The 23,240-nt window shown below is 40.0% G+C and overlaps 1 protein-coding gene across 3 annotated transcripts in view; it reads right to left on the reverse strand.

The window, feature by feature from the left end:
* cdk14 (cyclin dependent kinase 14) overlaps positions 1–23,240 on the reverse strand; it is a 178,621-nt gene that overhangs the window by 95,645 nt on the left and 59,736 nt on the right. For all 3 annotated transcript variants that reach the window (XM_067510135.1, XM_067510137.1, XM_067510138.1), the window contains 5 exons: positions 22,490–22,735; positions 16,102–16,196; positions 15,409–15,488; positions 8,538–8,632; positions 6,131–6,193 (listed from right to left, as the gene is read on the reverse strand). In XM_067510135.1, coding sequence (XP_067366236.1) covers positions 6,131–6,193; positions 8,538–8,632; positions 15,409–15,488; positions 16,102–16,196; positions 22,490–22,735 — 579 coding nt within the window. The remainder of the gene's footprint in view (positions 1–6,130; positions 6,194–8,537; positions 8,633–15,408; positions 15,489–16,101; positions 16,197–22,489; positions 22,736–23,240) is intronic.

Raw genomic sequence — 23,240 nt, forward strand, 5'->3', positions numbered from 1 at the left:
CTCTTGGCAATTGTAAAGTGCTGACAGGCAAAACACACGGCACAGTATTTAAAATGTTCTTCTATGAGAGCCTTATTCATGTGAACGTTTATCTGCTGGGAAACATAGTCAGTAGGTTTGAGCTCATTTTGCACTTTAGCCTTTGTTATTTCCTAATTTCAAAAAAAGTGAAATGACCTGATGATGAAGTACCGGTCATCACTCAAGTCCTCAGAAGTAATGAAAGTTTATATCTTAGTAAAATTGAATAATGTCCAGCGCTGGTCTCTTCATTTGCTTCCAAGAAAAACTTGGCATGAGTCAAAGTATGTTACCAGAAAATTAGGACTGGATTGTAAAAGAAAATACAAGTCCATAAAGCTGTTGGTGCCAACCAGCAGCAACATATTGTTGTCAAGCAGCTTCAGGAGCTGCAGTAAACGTGACAGTATCAAAGGAAAAATGTAGGTTGTGTGGTGTAAAGAGCCTAAAAATCCAGGTGAAAATCATTATGGGGTAGGGAGCAGATCTACAAAATTGTTCTGGGCTTGGTTATTAATTGTTACCAGGTGCTTATGACATCCACCTTTATGTTGCTATTTCAACAGACATCTGTTGCCATAGAGAGCCGAGGTCATTACGTCACATTCCAACTATCCTCTATTCTATTTGCATCAGGAACATAGTGTTCGTCCGTTATCAGTTTCCTTTTCCATTCTTTGTAACTTAATATTGATAAACCACAATATTATATAATATATAATATAATAAGCATTTTTCCTACCTAGAACATTACCTGACATGACACGAGGCTTCATTCGAAGGTTGTATTTATAGTTAGAAACCTCGGTGGGATTTGGAATAAGGTTTTTTCTTCTACAATGCAAATTGGAACCTCTGCTTTCTCTTCAGCTCTCTATTGGGCTGCTATTTTATGAGATGCCTCAGTGAGTCACATGAGAGTGTAGGGACCAAAATCCTGCAGAGTTGGTTGAATGGTGGTGCCGTAAGTCGTTGTCTGGAAAGCAAGGATATCTATGCAGAATCAAATGTAGATATTATGCTGTTGACCAGAGCACTAGGCAGAAAGGATGCATCCTTCAACAGCAGGTTGCCCGAAATGTTTAAGATACTTTAGTCTTGCACACATTGGTGCACTAGTCTCACAAGTCAAAGTCAAATGCTTTGCCCAAACCATTCACTAATGTGGCCTATTTGCTGTCATAAGTTTTCTATTTTTATGGCATTTGAACACTTTCTAGTAAAGACAAAGCCGAGAGCTTGATCGACAATGCCAAATTACATTCTTGCACCATGAAATGTAAACTCACTATGAATTTAACATTGAAAAGGACTCTGGCAACAAAGGTCTAGCTGAGAACACACACCTCTGGATTCACTGCCAACTGTCCAAAACAACATTTTGCTGAAATGAGTAAATGTGGTGAAATCAGTGAGGGGGAGCTAATATGAACGAGTGTTAAATGGAGTGAAAGAAGCCACCATCTGCCAGCAGGCATTGAAGGAGCCCGTATCTTTTCCACTGAGCATCTGTACAGCGTTGTCCTTAATGGGCTGAATCAAGAAAAGACATCAACCTGCGCCGTGGATCTTGCCACTGTTGACTATAAAGATCCAGATATGGTTAAAATTGTCTTTGGCTTATGTTTTAATGGGCAGCTATGTTGTACTGCAGGGTATCTGTGTGTAAATATAGGCCCCCTGAAACCCCACTGCACAGCTCATAAAATGGCACAGCCTGAGTGTCTTTGTATCCAAAGACGATCTTTTGAAGACTGAATTCATTTTTCTACTTGTTCTAACCTTGGCAAGTAATGATGCCACATCTGGTCACAGGTAATAGTGGACGGAGAGAAGATAACCACCAAAGCTGAATGTGACAGGATAGGAGACCTGTCAATCAAGCCAACACAACCCCGAACATAGTTCACATTACACTGATTCAGTCAAGCACCACAAAGACTTTACAGCGGCTGTAAAAAGTGCTGGTCGTTTTTAGATTCTCAAGTTCAATTAAAAAAAAAAAACACTTTTTTTTCATGGAGCTCCAATGAAGCACTATGGTACAGAAGGATAAGCTTAAATCGGAAATTGAAATTTGATTTTTCACTTGGTTCTAGAGAAGGACAGAAAATGTCTTCTGTTTTTCTTGGTTGAGAATGAAATAAATTTCGTGCTTAACTGAGCTTTGAGTTAAAATTATTCCCAATATAGCTAATGGGAACCTCAATATGTTTGATGTGGCAGATGACTTGTTTACATATATGTATGAGACGTTTGAAATATCACAGTTATTGTTAGTTGATTGTGTATTTAGCTGGTAGTCTTGGTGTAGCAGTTACATGGAAAGATGTCTCATTGTACATGTACATTCCCTCTGAAGGTAATAGAACTAGTGTCTTGAAAACTTGTAGGTGTATGACATGTAAATAAATGCATAGTCATTCATCTATTCATCATTTTAATGCTACAGTCCAAAGTACAATATACATCCTGCAGGAATCCATATTTATTCATGCTGGCTCAATTTCTGTGGTTTTAAATATTTACATAGTGTACTACATGTGAGTTTAAATCCTTGCTGCAATCAATTACAGCCTTAAAGGATAATGAATCATATTTTGAACAATCCCCACGCAGACACTAAAACCAACAATGACTTGCCTCTATTAATGTGTGATGTTTGTCAATCTGCACGACCTAGATTAGCTTATTCCTCTGTGGGCAGTTTTGCAAATGTGATTAAAAACCGATCAGTCAGACATCACTCCGCCGAGTGACATGTTTCTTTGTCCCAAAATACTAGAGAATGACAAAGAGTACAACAGACGAGAGGCTGATTGTCCAAATATTTCTGAGCTAATAAAATTGGGGGTCCATGAATTAAAAAAAAAAATGGGGGTTTGACTTGGCTGCATGTGTCACCGCGTGTCAGATTGTTGCTGTGATCATCTAACCTGGATATTGACGTGACAGTGATAACTAAAGGTCTGTCAAGAGCTTCCCTTGTAATGTAATTGTAAGAGTAAGTGCCGGCTGTTATTTGGCTTGTTCGCATGGTTCGTGGGTGTCAGTTAGCCATTGATCTACAGAGATGCCACTGAGGCACAGCCCTTCAGCTGTCTGCATATAATCTAATAAGAAGAGCACTTCGGGAGCCGCCTGAATGAGGTCATACCGTGTTGTGTTCAATTGCAGCACAAGCTGCTTAGAAATCGGGCTGAAAGTGAGAGGGGTGAGAAAAGTTAATGGTGCTATGGAAAAAAGAAAAAAAAAATAGATTTTTACTCTGAATCATCAAGTTCAAACATAAATTTTTACACATTTTCACCTGCACCAGCACATACACACAGAGATGGCTCTCTGCTTCTTGACCGATAATTACATTAGCACCGAGCGTCTGAGTGTGTTTCTCCAAATGTTAATTTGATCCAGCACCAGTGGAGGCACTAATAGCTTTTATCTTCCTGATTAGTAAATAGGACGACGGTTGAGTGACTGCACTTGCTCACTGTCAGTCATAAAACACACTAATATCAGATACTAAGGATTTTATTCTGCTTTTCTTAGGTTCAGGTCAAAATCGGCTGCTTTGCTGTGGACATAACCTAACCGTGCTACTGTATTGTGTTATTGTTTGAAAAATAATAAACTACAAATGTCAACCTCATGGTTGTACAAGAGAAGAGGTCAGTGAGGCTGATAGTTAGTGGAGGATCAATGTCTAAATTTCCAAATATTTGTTAAGAGACAGGGTTGGAATTTCATGCTAATCCATATCCTAGTTTAAGTGGTATTTCGGTGTGTCCCGAACTGGTGGACTGACCATCACACAATGACAGCCATTCCAGCAAGATGGCTGAAGGTCGGAACAATGGTGATCAATGGAGCTGAAAGTGTGTTTGGACTGCAACAGGTGAGAACCGCAAGAGGAACATGCCATGATTCTTCAGCATTTTCTCAGCTTCTCAGACTCCTGCCACTCACGTATTTCTCTTCCAGTCCACAGCTGGATGAAAAGCTTTGGACCTTTAACCCGCCTGTGCTCCACGAAACCCTTAGGACCCCCCCTGACTCAAAGACAGAGTGAAACAAAAAGACTTAAAATCACGTCAATAAAATATTTAGTAGCGGCTTTGTGTTTTTAATTTAGATGATTTGTTTTCATTTTCGGTACTTAAAGCTTCATTTTACATATGTTTTGTCTTTTTTCTGTAATTCTCTTTGGTCCTGTTTTTGTAATATTTTATTAGTTTATTTTATTTTATTTGTACTTTTCTTTTTTTGTCTCTGTTTATGGTGGTGTTTTTTTGCCCTTTTTTGTCTGTTGTCATTTTGTGTTGTATCTTGGCCATTTTATTTCTCCCAAGCAATTACACTGGGCACAGGGGCTCTCAAACTTCTTGGGCTCCTGGACCTGTGTCTGGAAGCCTGTTTGATAAGCCATCCATGTTATATTTGGATAATAACCTGTTTGAATTAATTAAAGACAGTCACCTGAATAGCCACATGATTAGGCTTTGTGTACAATACGCATTGCAGTAAGTCACGTTCCAGTTCTGTTGCCAATCAGACAGAAAATGTAACACACGGTTTGAGGATTGCCAGAAATCAAAGCTTCCTCAGATAAATGGTTAACTTTACTGAACAGTACCAAAAAGGATGCAAATCACTTGTTATGGACCCTTGCAGTCATTGTATACATGTTGCAGTGTCTGTCACATGAGTGCATAGGAACAAAGCAACAGAAATCACAGCTCAGGCTCGTCACCAGTAAGTACTAAATTCAGCAGGAGCCAAGCAACACTTCGCTCCGCTCTTTCGGAATAATCCTAAATTGTTTGTGTGGTTCTCAATAAGCCCGCTGACTGCAGGAAAAACACACACACACATATTACTTATGTAAATCCTCAGTGGCAAACGGTATAAGTTACATAACGAGTGTAGCATGAATGGTCAACTTCCACCCTGATGGGACATATTCCCACCCCCCACCGTCAACAGCGCCACTGCACATGTCCTCATTCACTCCATCACTGCTTCTTTCTACATGTTCCTTTTTGTTACCGAGCGCCGACGCTGTTTACTCGTGTAGTCTTACAGAGGAGCAGAGCGGCCAGCTTTAGCACTCGGTTCATGTCCCACATAATGTCAGGTACATTATGTAGATAAATCATTGAGTGAGCATTAGGATAATGGCAATGGGAACAAGCTTATCTTTAATGGCTTGGGCTGTGGTTGATTGAAGGTTGGTAAAATGTCCGTTTTTTAATGGGAACTTTTGCTTGAATACAAACCCACACCACAGTATACAGTACCACTACTACAGTACAACTTCAAATCTCTCCACTGTCTTACTTTGCACGCACCCCAGTATTCTAAAATACTCTTCCATGACTTTTTACACTCTTGAACTAATAAAGCTGTTCCCTTTTTTTGCACTTATTTCCAATGGAACAGAAACATTTGTCCTCATAGCACTTTTCTTCCAATGCTTTCGCGCTGACTTGATTTATTTGTTGCTTTGGACACTCACCTGTCTTTGGCTTTAGATAAGAGAATGTCCCAAAAGCAACAAAGTGTAAATGTAAACATGACCACAATCCTTCTCCAGAACTTAACTTAAACTGTTAAACAGGATTTGTTGCCTTACACTAACCAAAGAAAGTATCATAATGCAGTAAGTATCTGGTAATTGGAGTATGATGTAATAAAGATAATGATTGTTTGATGATAGAGAGATGCTTGTCTTCTGGAGGACAGGCTTGCCCAGAGTTATCTGCGCTGAGCGAGTCTGCTGTTTAGTGCCAGGAGTGGTCAGGATGCACATTGTTGTTGTGGTGGTTCCTGAGGGAGACGTGATTCATCACATTCCATGGTGATGTTGTGTGAAGTGAATTGAAGCATTAGTGTAGTATTTATTCATTTTAAAAACTAGAATGGCTTGGAAATAAATAGTCTTTAGTGTCTGTATATTTTGTTCTTACTTAAGAGCAAATCCCAAATAAGAGAATGTTGGTAAAGATTCTGTAAACTCGTCTTAGGAATAAAAGTGTTAACACTTGGTAAATGAGTGGTTGGTGTTTAATGTGCTAAATGTGTTGGGAGAAGCATGGTTACACGACTGTACCTTCACGTTGTCTGGGTGAAGACCTCCGGGGTGTTTGTCCATGTACTGACACAGGTCTGTGTGCTGTAAAACAAATAAAGCACAGAACACTTTTAGTAAACAGTAGCTCTGTAGGAAACGTGACAAGTCATGTGGCAAACCTAAAGATTCAAGAAACATACATGACAGTTGGTTGCATATGATTTCAAATACAAAAAGCTGTTCTTTCTTCGGGCCATATTTCTTCCACCAGGAGGAGAAATCTAATTTATTTTACAGCGGTGTTGACCATCTGAGACGTGAGGTGATCTGTTTGAAAGCTGAGCTGGTCTCTATTAGAAATCCTCTACGCACACGACATGCATGCAGTGTTACGCTGGCCTGCCCTTCATCTCTGTATTTTGTTGGCTAGATTGAGCATGGAGGAGGCAGTGCCTCTGAAATTTACAATATCAACAACCTCCCACTGCTGCACTCACCAGCCGAGCCTTCCCTGTTGAATTATTCAGACAGATTGCTCCAACATGGACATGCCTGTCCATCATACTCAAGTCGCAAGCTCGGTTTCCATCTCCATGCTTTTAATTTTCACCTCTATCTCTCAGCAATACATTTTATTGCCCCCCCCCTCCCCACAATATTCTCTTCCTTCAGTTTTACCCTCTCTCTGCCAGTCATCATTAGCTTAGGGAGAACAATAGACTAATTTTCTGCTTGAACAGGCCTATTGCACAGTGTGATTTCCACACTGAGGACAAGATGATATATAATGTTAAACTCTAAAATATTTGCATAGCTTAGAATTGAAAAAAAAAAAAAAAAAAACCCAGCACCAACCAACATTCATTTATAAGCATTAAAGAAAGTGAATGCAATTCTCATGTTGACATGTGTTAGATCTATCAACAGGGGGCGTCACACCATCTCATTAAATGCAGTGGCGATGGAACGCTGAACAAGCTGGTTCTGCTTGAGAGATTTTGCCTCACTCAGCATTAAAGGATCAGAGATTGACCTGAATATGAATGTGATCATCAAAAGTTATTGTCAACCGTTGTGCATATGCAAGGAAGAAATGAAAACTATAGAAAAGTGTGAGGATCTGGACAGTTGTGCAACACCTGGAACATTTTTGTCTAGGAAGCTGAGGTCAACAGCTTTTTCTAAAATTAACTGGTAACAATGTCCTGATTGGAATGTAGTGAGACTGGTCAATAATCCAATATAGTTCTACTGACTTTCAGTGGTAAGGACAGGATTTAAAAAGAGGAGAAAAACAGAAGTCACACTTAGTTAAGCAGCACTTTAAATTGTTGTCTTGATTTAGCACATTGGACTAGTTTGATCCTTAGAGAGAAAAAAATAGATTTTCTAAAATTGTTTCTTTGCAGATAAAACTTAGTGTCATGTTAGGGCCTCTGCTCACCACCACCTTGACAGTAACAAAAGGTGGAATGTGCAGAAGGTCACAGAGAGGCTCGGAATCTTGTTTCATTTTAATTAGGCCATTTTTAACCAGTGAGCAGCAAAAGCTCAGATGAAAAATTTGAAGATACTAATATTACGTTTAAAAAAGCACTGACATTTAAAATGCTTAGGGAATCCAGGGGAACTTTACAAAACCGGAAGCTCATGAAAGCAGCTGAAATATGCTTTTTAAAGAATTATGACAAAGATGTGATTTATATCCACACACACACACGCACTGTATATTTCATATATGTACTGGAGACACAGCTTCTAAACTTACTAAAATATACTTTTGACATGCTGACAAAACTGTGATAAGCTAGTATTGATGTTAATTTGACAGTTTTGGCATATTAATATCATTTGGGCTTAATGTGGTGAAGACTGTAAAATTGAGTTTCCACAACATAAAATATTTGGTTGAGTTGGACTAAAAATGTGTATTTTTTTTGACATAAAGTTGATTTTTAAGTTGAAACAAGTTCAATTTTCCACTGTAGGAGAAATCTTTCCTACAAATAAATGAGTAAATCTTTCTGTGATTTAATCCCACACACTGTGTGTAGCAGATATGGAAATGTGGTCTCCGTCCAGTTAACTGGCCACCTGAAACCTTGCTGTGGGCACAGAAACACCATGTCTGGTGGTCCTGGCTACCATCCTACAACACCAAGCGAACAATGCCAGACAGCTTAAACATTCCACAAGTGCTCTTTAAACATTAGAATGCCAATCAAAATAGTTTTTTCAGAAAATGAAACACAATCAGTGAACAAACGCTGAGGTCGGATCACAAGGCACAGACATCAGCACTGACCTCTGTTTTCCTTTAAAACTGTGGCTTCGCTTCATTCTGAGCAAACTCTAAAAACAGATTTGCAACCTCATTTCAGACCTCACCGGTCTGCCCATATAGGGTCCAGATGGATGATTTATATGTCCCAGAGTGCAGACTCACCACATATTCAAAGACCAGAGTCAGGGTTTCCTTGGTGTGGATGATGTCATGGAGGAGCACGATGTTGGAGTGCTTCAGGCCTTTCAAAAGAGATGCTGCAGAGACAGAACAAAAGAGAAGCTGAAGCTCAGATTGAGATACCAGAAGACTTGCAATGATCTATGTCCTCATTAACTGCATCATTAGAGTGCAACACAGGCCCTCTTCAAGCCTCACAATGTACAGAGGATTAAAACAAGATTAAAACAGAAAGAGAAACTACAGGGTGGATTTACTGCTGGAAATTCTCACACTCATTTGTCAACATTTAAATGACGTAAGAGATATTGTTAATAAAGCAGAGCAACGAGATGATGTCTCGAGGATATGATCAAATCGCCCATTATTAGCAAAGCTTACATGGTCTTACTGTGGAGGTTGGGTGTGATCAGCACTAAGACTTTCACATATGATTCACTCCATCTGAGTCACACCTTGAGTACATCGTGTGCAAATAATAGGGATTTGAGAAATCGGGTGGATGGTGATGATAGCTGGATTTACAGAGGGTGGATACACTGAATTAGTTAAAGAACACAAATTAGCAGCTTCTTACAAGGCCTCTTCTGTTTATTAGGATCGTGAGAGATGTTAAACTTGACATTTAACAAAGACTTCAACTCAAGTTCAACCTCAGTCACAAAATGGATTTATTTAGAGTTGACTGTGTAGAGATGGATTACTCGGACTTGGCAAACTAGAACTAACAGATATTAATACCATGATCAATCTTGCTCTTACTCTGTAATGCATGTCTTTACCTGGATCACTTCGAAGTCAAGAAGTTAAGTTTAATTCCCACATCTACCGCCTTGACATTTTACAGTAACCAAAACAAAGCGTGGGCTGAAAAAGCTTATCACAATCAACAAAGTGGAAATACCGAACTCATGTTTGTGGAACTTTTTCTACACTTATGCTGCATTTGCCAACTGTATTAGAACAAAAACCTGCAAGCATATTAGTCTATGCATTAATGTTGAACTACATAGTACCAAGACTGTACAAGTACAGTATTACAGAGTGCAAATAGATTCCCATAGTGGTAATATTCAGGACCCTAAAAGCATGGAAGCCATGTATGTATTTAAAAAAGGGCCCCTGGGCACACACACAGGTAGGCCCCCACACTCACTGACCACTTTTTGGGATACTGTATATTATTATTTTGTGTGGTTTTAGTCTTTTGATTTCTAATTTTATAGCAGGAAAAGTATTGAACACATGAAGAAAGAAAGGTGCAGAAAGACAGGGAAAGATAAGACACTAGCTGAAATAAGTCGCTTTGTTATTGTGGTTACCCTTATCCACAATCAAGCCCTTGCAGATGATCCAAAATGCGGCAGCTCGCATCATTTTTAATCAGCCAAAAAACCCCCATGTCACACCACTTTTTAGATCTCTACACTGGCTTCCTGTAGCTGCTCGCATCAGGTTCAAAGCTCTGTCTCTTGCCTACGGGGTGATCACCTCAACAGCTCCTGTTTACCTCGACTCCCTCATTCAGGTCTACAATCCGTCCTGTCCGCTGTGGTCTGCCAACGAACGACATCTGGTGGCCCCATCACCGCACAGAAGACACCAAGCAAAACTCTTTACTGCAATGATCCCACAATAGTGGAACGAGCTACAGTACCAAACTCTGCACGCTCAGCAAACTCACTCCCAATATTAAGAAAACTGCTGAAAACAGAAGTATTCTGTAACTTCCTATGCACTTCCTATAAATCCTTTGTGTTCTCTTTCGCACTTGCATCTCATGAAATGTAAACACTTTTCTGATAGGACTTCGCTTTGATGTTTTCTCCTTGAATTAGATTTTTGCTGCTTTGTACCTCACTTGTAAGTCGCTTTGGATAAAAGCGTCTGCGTCTGACTAAATGTAAATGTAGATAAGTCAGTAATTAGAAAGCAATTCTGCCCCTTTTCAGTGCAAATTAATGTCAGCTGGTTCAGTCCCAACTCATGGCCTATAAAAAGGTGTCTCAATACCAAGATGTCAGACAAGAAAGATGTCATGATGGGTAAAAGGGTTCTTCTCAAGACCTTTTCAACCTCATAGTTGCAAAACATACTGATGGCACAAGTTACAGAAGGATTTTTAAACTTGGGGAACTGGCCACGACCAGGTGCTCCTCACAGGATTTCTGACAGAGAAGTGAAAAGGATTATCAGATGAGTCATCCAATAACCAAGGACCACATGTGGAGAGCTTCAAAAAGACCTGGAATTAGCAGGTACAATTGCTTCACAGAAAATAATAAGTAATGCACTCAATCGCCATGGCCTGTATGCATGCTCACCAAGCAAGACCCCGTTGGTGAAGAAAAAGCTTGTTGAACCTCATTTAAAGTTTGCTGCATAACATTTGGACAAGCCTGTGATATACTGGAAACTGAACTGAACTGTTTGGATGCCATCACCCCAAAAGCACCATACCAGGTGGGAACATATCATGGTGTGGGGCTTCTTGCAGCATGCAGTGGCAAACCTTTTATAATAATAATTGAAGGAAGGATAATTTGGAAAAATTTACCAAAAAAAAAAAAAAAAACCAAGAAAAATCTGCTGCCATCTATCAGGATGATGAAGACTAATTAAGGGTGCACATTTCAGAAAGACAATGATCCAAAACACAAGGCCAAGAAAACTCTCAACTGGTTTCAGAAAAGGAAATCACCTGACTTGAATCCAATTGAAAATCTATGGAATGAACTAAAGATCTGAGTTCATAGAAGAGGCCCACTGAACGTTTAAGATTTGAAGACCGGGCCAAACTTACCCTGAGCAATGCATGCGACAGGTGTCTTGAAGCTTCCATTACCAACAAAGGCATTTGTATAAAGTATTTCGCTAAGCGTGTTCTAAACATTTTTCCTGTGTCATTTCAAATTATTACACATAACTTAATTTATGGACATCTATGATTTGTACCCTTTGCATGTGTAGATTGCATGGGGATTGCCCCCAACATCTGGTGAACATGTCATTACAGTAGCACCCTTAGAAATATATTTACTGAGAAAAATGGTGACGTGACATTTCAGAGTAAAATATAGTTTCAGGTTGTGCATTAACTTAGTTATTTTTAGCTTCTTTGTTGTTTTAAAGAGCTCATATAAAAAAGACAGTACAACCAAACCATACAATCACAAAAAGTAATTGTGGAGGCAGTAGCCCACAGATTCCCAGACTCCCTCTGCGCCCAGTTGGTCCATACCTGATGCACTCGAGTATAAAGTAAAAAAGAAAAAAATATCTTTTGGAAGAATAAGTTAGAATATTTAAAGTTTTAATCTTATAATCTAACAACAAACTAGGCAGGTAAACAAACAGCTGACTGATCAAAGTGAAGCAACACAAGGCTTCATTTGGATAGAACGTAACAGCGGCATTATAGGGTAAAGTTTTTATTATCGGATATAAATGGGGATTTTCAGGAGTTGCCAAAAGCCATTAAGTTAGCAAACACAAAGTTCTTTTCCAAGGACACAGGGGAGCTTTGACGGACAGATCTTCAGAGAGCCAGCGAGTGATGAAGCCTCATGAATACATTCATCCTGTTTGAGTATGTAAAGGTTGAGTTAAAAAACAAATCTGATGAGAAGATCAAAGTCAAGGTTCCTCTCAGTAAACAGGAGGTTAGAACTACAGTCAGATCCTGTCACCAGCCTGAAGTTCCAAACGACTCCCTTACACACACACACACACACAATCCACTTTCTTCTTCTCTGAATAGGCTGTATTACTTAATTCAGTAGCCACATGTAATGCTACTCACATCTATGCACTGGGAGCTTCCTGCTCAGTAATTGCTGAATTAGTTAAATTTCAAAGTCACTTTCTGATCCGTTCACAAGGAGAGCATGGATTTTCTCTCTCTCTCTCTCTCTCTCTGTGTGAGACACAGATACACAGATCAAAAAGACATAATCTTTTTCCTATCTGTATTCAAAGACCACTTGTAAGTGTGGAGGTGGATGTTCTGTATGACAAGCCAGTAAACTGGAGAGTCTCAAGTGCTTCACATGCACAACTGACAGGTCAAACCAAGCCAAGGCACAGACTCTGTGCTGCTGTCCTACATATGAGACGATGACTGGCAAGTCACCGGGGAACAGAGAGACAAGTAGACACAGAGTTACAAAAGAAATTAAGTTCAGAGTTCAGTCCACCAGGAATTATGCAGTACATCTTAGTAAAATTGGCTTTATTAGGTATGTCTACTACAAATAAATCTATACAAGTAATTAGATTAAGTCATACTAATGGCCAGTCCAGTCTCAATACAAATTAGGTTATTTCAAGAATCTCTCTTAGTCAGTGTCATTTGTTAATCTAATGTAGCTTCTTCCAAGATGTTCACACTCATTTAGTTTCTATAATACTAGTGAAACTTGCTCAGCATTGCTAACGCATTGTACTGAAACATAAATGCATGGTATAGTATGGTCTGAGTGTTGGGAGAACACCAGACTTCTGTGGGAATCCTTCATTCCACGGCTGAAGCCAATGCTACAACATTCACTTGCCACATAAAGAGATTATTGAAGGACAGGTTCACAATTTTTCAGTGTGTCTTAAAGAAATGTGAGGTGCTCATACGGAACGTTTCTCACAGAGGCACATAGAAGCACTCTTACTTATCTACTGCAGAACAAGAGAGAGAGAGGTGGGGAATATGGAAGTGGTGGTTCCCTTGGTAATATAGTATATAATAATATAATGTTGTGATGCAGTCTGGTGTTGTTACAATAGTATGCATGTACATAAATAACAAACCACGACTGAAGACAATGTGACCAAAGTGAAAAGTCAAGTTTAACAAATATTTAAGGTGCTAATAATACACGAGTAATCAGTGCTCAGTCTTTTTATGGTTTATCAGTTAGCATGTCTTTAACAAATAAATATAACTGTTGTTCAAGTAATTACCATTCCAATATTCAAAGTTGTAAGAAAGGTCACAGTAGTTGGTCCAACTTAAATAAGCATGTTGTTTGTGAGACAGTTCACAGCACATTCAACTTGAAATGATTCTGTAGTTTGAAATATTTATTCGGAGTAATCCGGACTGAGTTCTACGAGTACACCTAAAGTACATTTTTAAGTACTTGCAAGTGTACTACATACATACAATACAATTCCTAATCGTTTACTTCTTTTTTCAGGGCAATCGGTTTGCATGCTTTATTTAAGTATGCTAAGCTTAAGTAGTTGGGTAGGTCTGTACTGTACATTCACATCAACCTCAGCAATTTCTAACCATTACAATCTTTCCCACTTGGCCGACTGATGTGCAAAAATGTCAGTATAATGGCTCCAGATTGGTAAAAAAAAAAAGACTTGGTACATTTGCAGCAATTATTCATTTACTTCATTGATGTAAATAGGTACTTGCTAAGCGCCACATGTATGTAAATTATAACAACCCCAAAACACAGGGGGGGGGGGGATTTTTGTCCCGATCACTTACATACAATATAAAGCATAAAAGGAGGAATGATTACATCAAGTCAAACCCAGACTATGTTTTCTTCTTATCGTTTAACCTAAACTAGCTGAATTGAAAATGCAAATCTTTCTTACACATAATCACTGATGGTTTTTTCAAATGAAAATGTCCCAATAACCACCTGCACTAAAAAAGACAATTACACATTCTGTGAAAAAAATTATCAGAAGGGACTGAGGAGAGGAAATGATGCTGAGACAGCGAGACGAAGGTACAAGGGTAGAGGACAATGCTGCTTTATCAATGGATCAAAAGGAGCCTCAGCCTCTGGGAGTAACAACTGACAGCTGTTGGTGGAAATAGTCTGACAAACTATGCAACTTATAACAGAGTGAATGGGACATTTTGGAGCCGCTGCTGAAGGACTAAGAGCAGGTTAGGGATTCAAGGATGAACCTGGTCACGGTCAGTCATCAGTGATTCCATTTGAGCTACATAGTCTTTGTCAGAGCAGAACCCAACCAATCCAGCCTTGCGTACGAGTAACGTACTTTGCTCCCATTAGAAATTTGTTCCAGGATAATAGGCGGCTTTACGAGCAAAATTACATAAATGTGGATGTGATTTATGGAAAGCGCAGTAAACAAACACTGTTCTCAAAAAACTGGACTCGATTCGATATTTTGGCTCTGTGAACACTGTAGCGTATTTGTGACACTTCTCAGATACATAAACTAACATCATACCCTCACTGGGCTATTACAAAATGTAATTCGGTGACTGGAGACTGGTGCATCATAAAAACACTTTACTATGTCGCTTAAACATACAAAGCCAGTATGATTCGTATATACGTACAATACTTTAGCTGTGTCATGACTCGCAAACCCATGTTCTTGACTTTTTTTTCTGCATCACCGGTTCTTTCCGCTCATAAATAACGTACCTAACAAAATCAAAGCATCAGGATTATTCCTAAATATCGAAAAATGCGAATTTCTTCCCATTCACAGTCGTGGTAACTCTTCTGTCGCCTCATTTGATGTCAAATCTGAAGTTAAATACTTGGGTTTAACAATATAAAAAATACTTTTACAAATTCGTTTCAACATTTGGTATGTTGTTTATGTTCTATTTGGAATAAAATATGGGTTGATGAGATTTACAAATCATCTAACTCGTTAACTTTGCTCCATACGCATTCTTTTTAATTCCATACACCTGCACAGCTCTTATTATTCTTATTCCCTTTTATTCTGCTATAGCCGCGTTTTTGCTTTCTCTTCTTCGTTTTTTTTCTCTCTCATTATATTTCTACCTCTGCGAGTGATTGTAATTTTGTTAAAGTTCAATAAAGTTTTATTTAAGATGTCGTACCTTCTCTAATGGCTGTGAAGGGCGTTCCTTCTTCCTCTTGCAGACGAATCACCTTCAGAGCCACAAGTTTTCCATTCACCCTGGCAGCAACACAGAGGACAAAGAAAGCGTCATAATCTGGTGTTTTGTTTTTTGTTTTTTTTATTTAAAAAATAATCTATTAAAAATACATGTAAAGAAATCGGTGAAGCTGCAGAATGCGAGGATTGTTAAGTTAATGAAATGTAATTTAGCAGCAGTGGAGTGAAACCTGGGTACAAGGCCACAGGATTACAACTGAAAGAAGCTCACCAATCAAAACTGGTACATACACAACAACATCATTACTGAGAAGATCTGGAGTCTGGAGATTTAAACATTTAGGGCATGAACACTTATTTTTCTGGAATTTAATTAGCTAATCCTGCAAGGAAAGCACTAAACCATGACAAGTGGAACAGGGCTACTCAAGGAATGAATACAAACACCCATCCTATATCGATTAAAATGAAACTAATTCCAATGCATGTGTAGGATCAGCGGTGTAAAAAACCAAAATACACTCTGTGACTGTTATTGCTCTTATTCAGTTACACCAACGCTCCTGTGTGACTGAATGTGGGCCGATATTCACGGCCTGCATGAGTGACTTTTATGAACGATAAACACGATGGACTGGATTAAGCGGTGATTCCACGTGCATGTGATACTTACTTGCTCTTGCCTTTGTAGACTGTAGCATACGAGCCCTCTCCAAGTTTCTCCAGCTTCTCGTAGGAATCTGCCTTTCCAAACTTGGGGCTGGTAGGCTGTGGAAAGCGAGAGAGTTATGAAAAGGTAATATAAGAGGATGAATTCAGTAACCCAGAAATGAAAAGCCACAGAGGATTTTCACAGGAGACATTACACATCTATGAGTGATATTAAAATCCGGAGGCTCCCCACTGTATTATTGTGGAGGTGTAATGTCAGTGAGGAGGAGGAGAGAGAACATCACAAAGTCTTCACTTAACAGCTCAGAAGACTAGTTTTCATTCTGTTGTCAGCGTATAACTTTCAGACACTTTTCACTGTCTCGACAGTTCACTGAGAACAAGGTAATAACTGCAGCTCTGATGGAACGAAGCCCACGACTAAATGTGTTCAAATAGCCAGTGGTATAAAAAAAAAAGGGGGGGGGGGAGGGGGTGTTAACAGCAAAGCTCCAACTTATTAGAAGCTGGTATAGAAATACTGAGTGCAGAATACTGTAGTATTCTTCATAACAGCTGGAACTAACAACACTACAGTGTGTCAGTCATGACATGATAAAATCGTTTTTTTTTTTTTTTATCCTTTCAGCTTATCTCTTAAGTTTAAGGTTGCCACAGTGGATCATTAGTCTGCAACTTGATTTTGGCACGGTTTGCTCACCGGATGCCCTTCTTGACTTAACCCTCCTCATTTTCTACCAGACTTGGGGCCAGCACTGCACGGCAGGGGATCTCCCAACACGACGCATTACGATACGATCTGACGAGATATGACGTTAAAACTAGGCTTTTCTAGGACCTGCTTTTGTAACGGCCATGTGTGTGGAATGTTGCAGTGTTTTGATGAAAACAAAACCATGCAGCAGTTCTTCGTTTCACACTGGCTAGTTTGTCTTAATCACTCCAGCAATCTCCAGAAGATCTGCAGAAGATCCTGGCAGCTGTAGCTGAGTTTGACCACATAAAGGCCGTCCTTATTTTAGACTCGGAGGCCATAAAACAAAAGCTCTGATGTTTTTGGTCCGTGAGAAGTCACTGCATATGTAGGTCGAAATAACATCCAGATTGTGTCTAAAAAACTTTTTGTCATCGAACAGACTCCAGACCTGCTTAGTATTAGTTCGCTGTAAGGCAGCGACACATCTGTGTTCATTTGTCTTAAGGTTATTTGTCTTAAGCACTGTGCAGTCCTTGCTACCTCTGCAGTTCCCTCACTGCTGAATCTCCCTTCTCTTCTTATCTCACCAACCTCTGCAGCACTAATAAGCTGAACATTTCTGAGGGCTTCTCTAAACAAATCAGACGTCCCCCTGGGATCAAGCAGGAAGTGAAACCCTATCTGTGAAACAACTCGGTCGCACCGTGAGATAATGTCCTCCTGATGGCCTGAGGAGCCTCTCACTCATGCTGAGATTGCACTACAAAGAGATTCCCTTCATGTCCAAATTCACTTCAGCGGGTTCAGTTTTCAGCATAGCTCAAAAAAAATGTTTGAGCCTCTTGAGCCACAATTTGAAAATTTCTTGACACACGCTTGGCTTTAGGGTTGACAATCATGTCCATAGCAAATATGTACTGATGTACGAGTACAGATAATGTCCCTCTTCTTCTTTCCAACAGCTTGTCTGTGAACTGTTTCTGAGAGACTTGGGTTACGGCACGATTTACACATTTTCATAATAATTGCAGAAACAATTCATTAGTGTCCTACAGGGATGCTGGCAGGCAATGAGTCAAGCCTCATATCACGCTTATTAAATCTTATTTGTGTGCACATTTATTAGGCGTTTCACATTTGGAGCTAGATTAAAAAAAAAAAAAAAAAAAAAAGAACCACATATGTATAAAAACCTGTGAATCTCATTTGCATGATTAGGAAAACCACGTTGTTTGAGAACAGCGCTCAATTTACCGTGTGAAAGAATACAGGCTGCTAAATTAGTTTCAGATGGAGAGAAGAAAAAGAGCTCAGCTGCATGAAAAATACCTGAGGAATGCACAAAGCTATTGGTGGTTTGATTGCATTTAAAAGCCTCACGTCAAAGTCAAGCAAGTGTTGTTTTGTTTTTATTCTTTTGAGAAATGGTTCTGAATTAAACAGATTGAAGGCTTTATCAATCATTTGTAGGATGTGACACACACATACACGTCAAAGTATTTTTTCTGCCCTTTTTTAAAAAAAACTGATTTCAAAGCCAATTCCAATTGTTGGTGTGCCAACAATTGGCATAACTGCTACTTGTGGTCACAGTGGAAATGCGCTGTTCACTTATCAAATTTGACTTTTTCCCCTTTTCAAATAGTGTTATGATCCTGTCAGATAGAAGCAGTTCTGAGAGTTCATAAAAATCTTCAACAACTTGTGGACACAAAACTTCACTCTCCTATCATGTCGGTGAAGATTGGACACGACTTATTCACAGTAGAGTCAAACTGATCCCCTAAGCCAGCGGCCACTAACAGGTGTACCACAGTCCGGCTCTGGACACAGGCCCTATCCCATTCTGACCCAGAGCCAAAAGTGACATATAATTTGTTTTTATTCAGTTTTGGTGGAGATTACATTTCGACCGGCATCAGTGTGTTAATGCTTGTGCTAAAATGGACTGAGGAATACACCTCCAAACCGGTGCCCAACACTACAATGAAGCCTGTGCACAAAGACAAGATGTGAAGAGGTGGAATTTCTGCCAGTCCCATGTCACTGAGGTAACATGACCCTCCTTTGGTTTTAATTTCTGTCATTACTCCACATTATAGACTGGAGAAGCTTAGAAACACAGTGAGGCATCTCCACAGAAGCAGCAGGGGCTGACATTACTGTTGTAACTTCAGAGAACTCTGAGCGTTGTAGTTTGAGTGACAGCTGTGAAAGCTTTACTCTAAAATGTTTAAATGTAGGCAATTTTTTCACATTGTTCACAAACTAAAATTTAAATCAATGGGTCCGGATGAGAGGCCACCTCAGTTCTTCTGTATTGTTCTCTTCACATTGACCTGGAAGTTGCCCAGTCTGACCTGTGACCACTGAGCGGTTCCCTTAGAGCATGTTAAATTAAAAGCCTTGCTCAAAGGCACAGGGGCACAGCGGTAATAATACGGGAAAGCTCTGCCTTTACAACTTGTCTCACCCAGATTTATTCCTCCCCGTCCTGAGATTGACCTTCACTACACTAACCTTTAGGCCACCACCACTCTTCATGTCCCTCTATTCATTTAGCAGCAAAAAAACTCCAGTCTTTTTTTAGACAGGGGTGGCTCTGTAAATAGGAACCAAAAGTGTCTCATTGGACCTCTTGCTCATGCAAACGAGAGAGAGAAAGCGAAATAATACACTGCATTAAATATTGTATTTATTCAATTTAGTCTTTTGATATTATGCTAAAACGTACATCTAAGGACCGGCTGATTAGGAGGGGGAAAAAATGCTTCCCTTCACATCCTATCTCAATACTACAAATTGTGTTTCCATGACGACCATGGCAACTGTTGACTGCTTTCTCACCCACTGTTTCTCGATGCAAGTAGAGGCGACTTCCCACCAAATACTGTATCAGCAGAACCACTGCTGAGGGTGGGTTGCTTTTTTTCTGTTGGTTCAGATTTGTCTGTCTGTACATGCTGAAACTATTTCTTGGCAAAGGTCGACCATGCACTCTGAATGTGTTATCAGCACTGTCACGCAGGTTCACAAAGCCTAAGAGCTACTGTAGCACAAATTTCCGTTCACAGAAATTAAAATGGTTCACGTTCATAGTGCTGCCACCTCACAGCTAGAAAGTTGTGGGTTCACGTCCCCGGCGGACCGTGGCCTTTCTGTGTGGAGTTTGCATGTTCTCCCTGTGCTTGTGTGGATTTCCTCTCCAGGTACTCCGGTTTCCTCGCACAGTCCAGGGACGTGCATGTTAGGTGAACTGGTGACTCTAAAATAACCATAGCTGTGAATGTGAGTGTGAGTGGTTGTCCGTCTGTCTATGTCTCTCTGCGTTGGCCCCGACATAGACTGGAGGGCTGTCCAGGATGTACCCCACCCTATGACAGCTGAGATAGGTCGCAGCCCCCCATGACCCCAACACAGGATAAATAGTTACAAATGATGGCTGAACGGATTGGTTCATAGTTCGCAATTTAAAATTATGAACTAAGCTCACAGTCCTCTTTAAAAAAAAAAAGAAATCATTTCTCTGATGTTAATTTCCATAAGGTACTTGTTTGAGGTTGGCAGGTTTCTGTGATTCATAAAGACCATTCAGTTCTTCAAGCTTCTGAAATGCAGCTGACCTATGCTCTTGTTTGGTCCCTGAACGCCTCACATATACATACCAACTGAACCGTGGTGGAGGCGTAAGGCTGATGGAGAACTGGTAGCTCAGAGTGTAGAGACAGATAAAGTTAAGGAAGCCATTGCTGTTCTTATTAATGTTCTTACACCAGATTCAGTTCACTGATTAAATGAGCCTCCTCATGCTTAACACCGGTCATCAGAGGGAGGTTGCCAGGTTCGGTGCACCTGTAGAGAGATGTATTGCATGACCTGTGCTCACTGAGCAGCACTACATTATTGTCCAGACACATTTCCAGCACATAAGTCCTTCTTAAACCACTAAGGATTTCACATTTCTGCTTCTCGTCTACAGTTTGAGCAAGTGTGTGTTTCTGTGCGCGATATAGTGCTTATGAATTCAATATTACATTTTTGAAAGTCAGATTTTTTCGATGTTACAGAAGGGCAATTAAGATTAAGATTACTTTGTCTAATTAATAAACCTAGAAATCTACGTGGAACATGAAGAATTACTAGAACTACTATAAGACAGAATCAAAATGTGCATCCAGGTCCAGGTGATGCAAACACCAAGTAATCAGAGACAAGAAAGAGTCAGTTTAGCTGTAAAACATCTAATAATTCCTGTGGTTATTTTCATGTGCATTGCTCGAACTCCAAAGGAAACAGAATAGAATGTGATTCCATTTACCATCATGTCAAATTTCAGACTCATGCCTCAAACTGAATCAACATGGCTCCTTTTATTTTGTGCATCTATTGGTAGTTGAACATAAACCAACCCCTGAACCCTGACGTTGAGCTGTAAAAATGTGCCTTAAAGAAACACTTGAAAGCCCCCAAAACATAATAATACAGAACAAGATCTCATGTGACCTATAACCGAATTACTGTTTATAATTCACTACAGCATCTGCAGTGACTTATAGACTGAGTAGTAATTATAATTATTAATCCTGTCTGTTAATCATACTCCTATTTGCCGCTGTGTGATGTGATTTCTATGAATATGATACATTTATATAGTTTCATCTGCACATTTCCAGAAAGTTTGGGATGCAACATTAGTTTGGACATTTTTGGCTTCTATTCTTGCCTAAAAAAGGATTTTAGTTGCTCAGCAGTTCCGGGAGCTTCCTTTCTCATAATGTGACCAATCGTTTCAATGGGTGACACTGAAAATCACTTGGACACTTTTACTACTGTGCCGTGCAGAATGTGGTTTTGTCAATGTTGCTGAAGTAACTAAGAACTTTGTTGCTCCAAAACTATTTGTGTCATTCACAGATATGAAAGTTGTCCATTACTGTGTGCTCTTATGCTCCCCTACACCTTCACAGATGCTTTTGAACTGTGCACTGAGACCAAATCAGATTGTCCTCTTCCTCTCTAGCTCGGAGAACGTCATGTAATGCTGTGGGCAGCAACACTGGAAATTTATGAAGCTAAAACTAAACTCCCTATAATAATCCACTTGAAACACTAGAAAGAAAATCTTGTGATTCTCTGATATTTGGCCTTTCAGACAGATTTCAAGATGTCAACTAAATTATTATCTGTTCACTGTGCAGAAAAACACTAAGGTTAATATGTCAGTTGTAGATGAAAATGCCTTTAATAATTAATTAATTTACTGCTCCTGTGCCACATTTGTATTTGCTCATAGCGCCTCTCTAAATTTGGAGACCGGTAAATCGATGCCGCTGCTGTGCGATGGCAACCGAGATTTGACAAAGTCAAAGAATAGGAGCAACATTCTTCATTTGTTTGGCGAGAGTGAGACAGTGCCTGAAATCTGATGTACTGTACAAGACAAAAATGTGAGAGTTGCCAACACTTTGATATTTGAGGAGATGGAGTAGAGCTCCTTCAGGGTGCAATGTGGATTTCAGGAGCCAGAGCGCAGCTCCTGTGGCTCCGGCCCAGTTTAACCCCTGAATCATTCATTTTAGTAGGCTTTAAAACCAGGGGATTCAGAGTTACTGACACATTCAGGGAGCAGGATTTCGAACAGTGATTGTCATGTGTAACGTTTTTACATGAACGAAGGTTGAGGTGCACTTACAGAACTAGGGCTGGAGTGTCTGCGCAGTTTGGGCGACTCCTTGCTAGCAGATGAGCTCTTGGCGTTGATGCAGGCATTGTTCTCAGAGTGGACCCTTTTCACCTGACTGGTGGGCTTCTCGAACGGGTCAAAGCCGCTCTGCGTTCGCTGAACTCGCACTTTCTTGTCCTCAGGGATGGTATCCAGGGGCTTGATGACTGAGTCTGTTCCCTGGCAGCTTCGTGTGGACATCTTTGTGACACATATCTGTCAAAGTGGTAAAGGGGAAAGAAGAGAAGAAGATAAAAGTGAGCATTAAAGTTAGAAAAAAACCAAAAAATCCATCTGCGATTACCAGTGTTCAGCCAAAACTGACTGTTCCCTCATCATCCAGATCCTGCGTGGTTTTCATCTCTCTGTCAGCCTGGGTCTCTTCCCTCCCTGTTGAGCCATGTTGTTACCTCTCTGCTAGAAACGAGAGCCTTTTTATCTCCATCTCCCTTTTTCTCTGATCAAAACATCTCTGCTGCACATGCTGCTGCTGTTCCTATACTGCACATCCATTCAACTCCACCTTATCTCTGGCCCACATCTATGCATTCACACTATTGTGCAGACGTGCTACAGATTGTGTCCTACAAGCCCATCGGGCACACACGCAGCCCTTCACGCTCACAGACTGTCTTCCAAAACAAAGCACCTTACCAGCTGCTCCTCCACCATGGACTGTGTGTATTGGACACAAAAGGCGCAGGTGGCATGACATGTTTTG

This window comes from Channa argus, chromosome 7, assembly GCF_033026475.1.
Source record: "Channa argus isolate prfri chromosome 7, Channa argus male v1.0, whole genome shotgun sequence".
NCBI classification, from domain to species: Eukaryota; Metazoa; Chordata; class Actinopteri; order Anabantiformes; family Channidae; genus Channa; species Channa argus.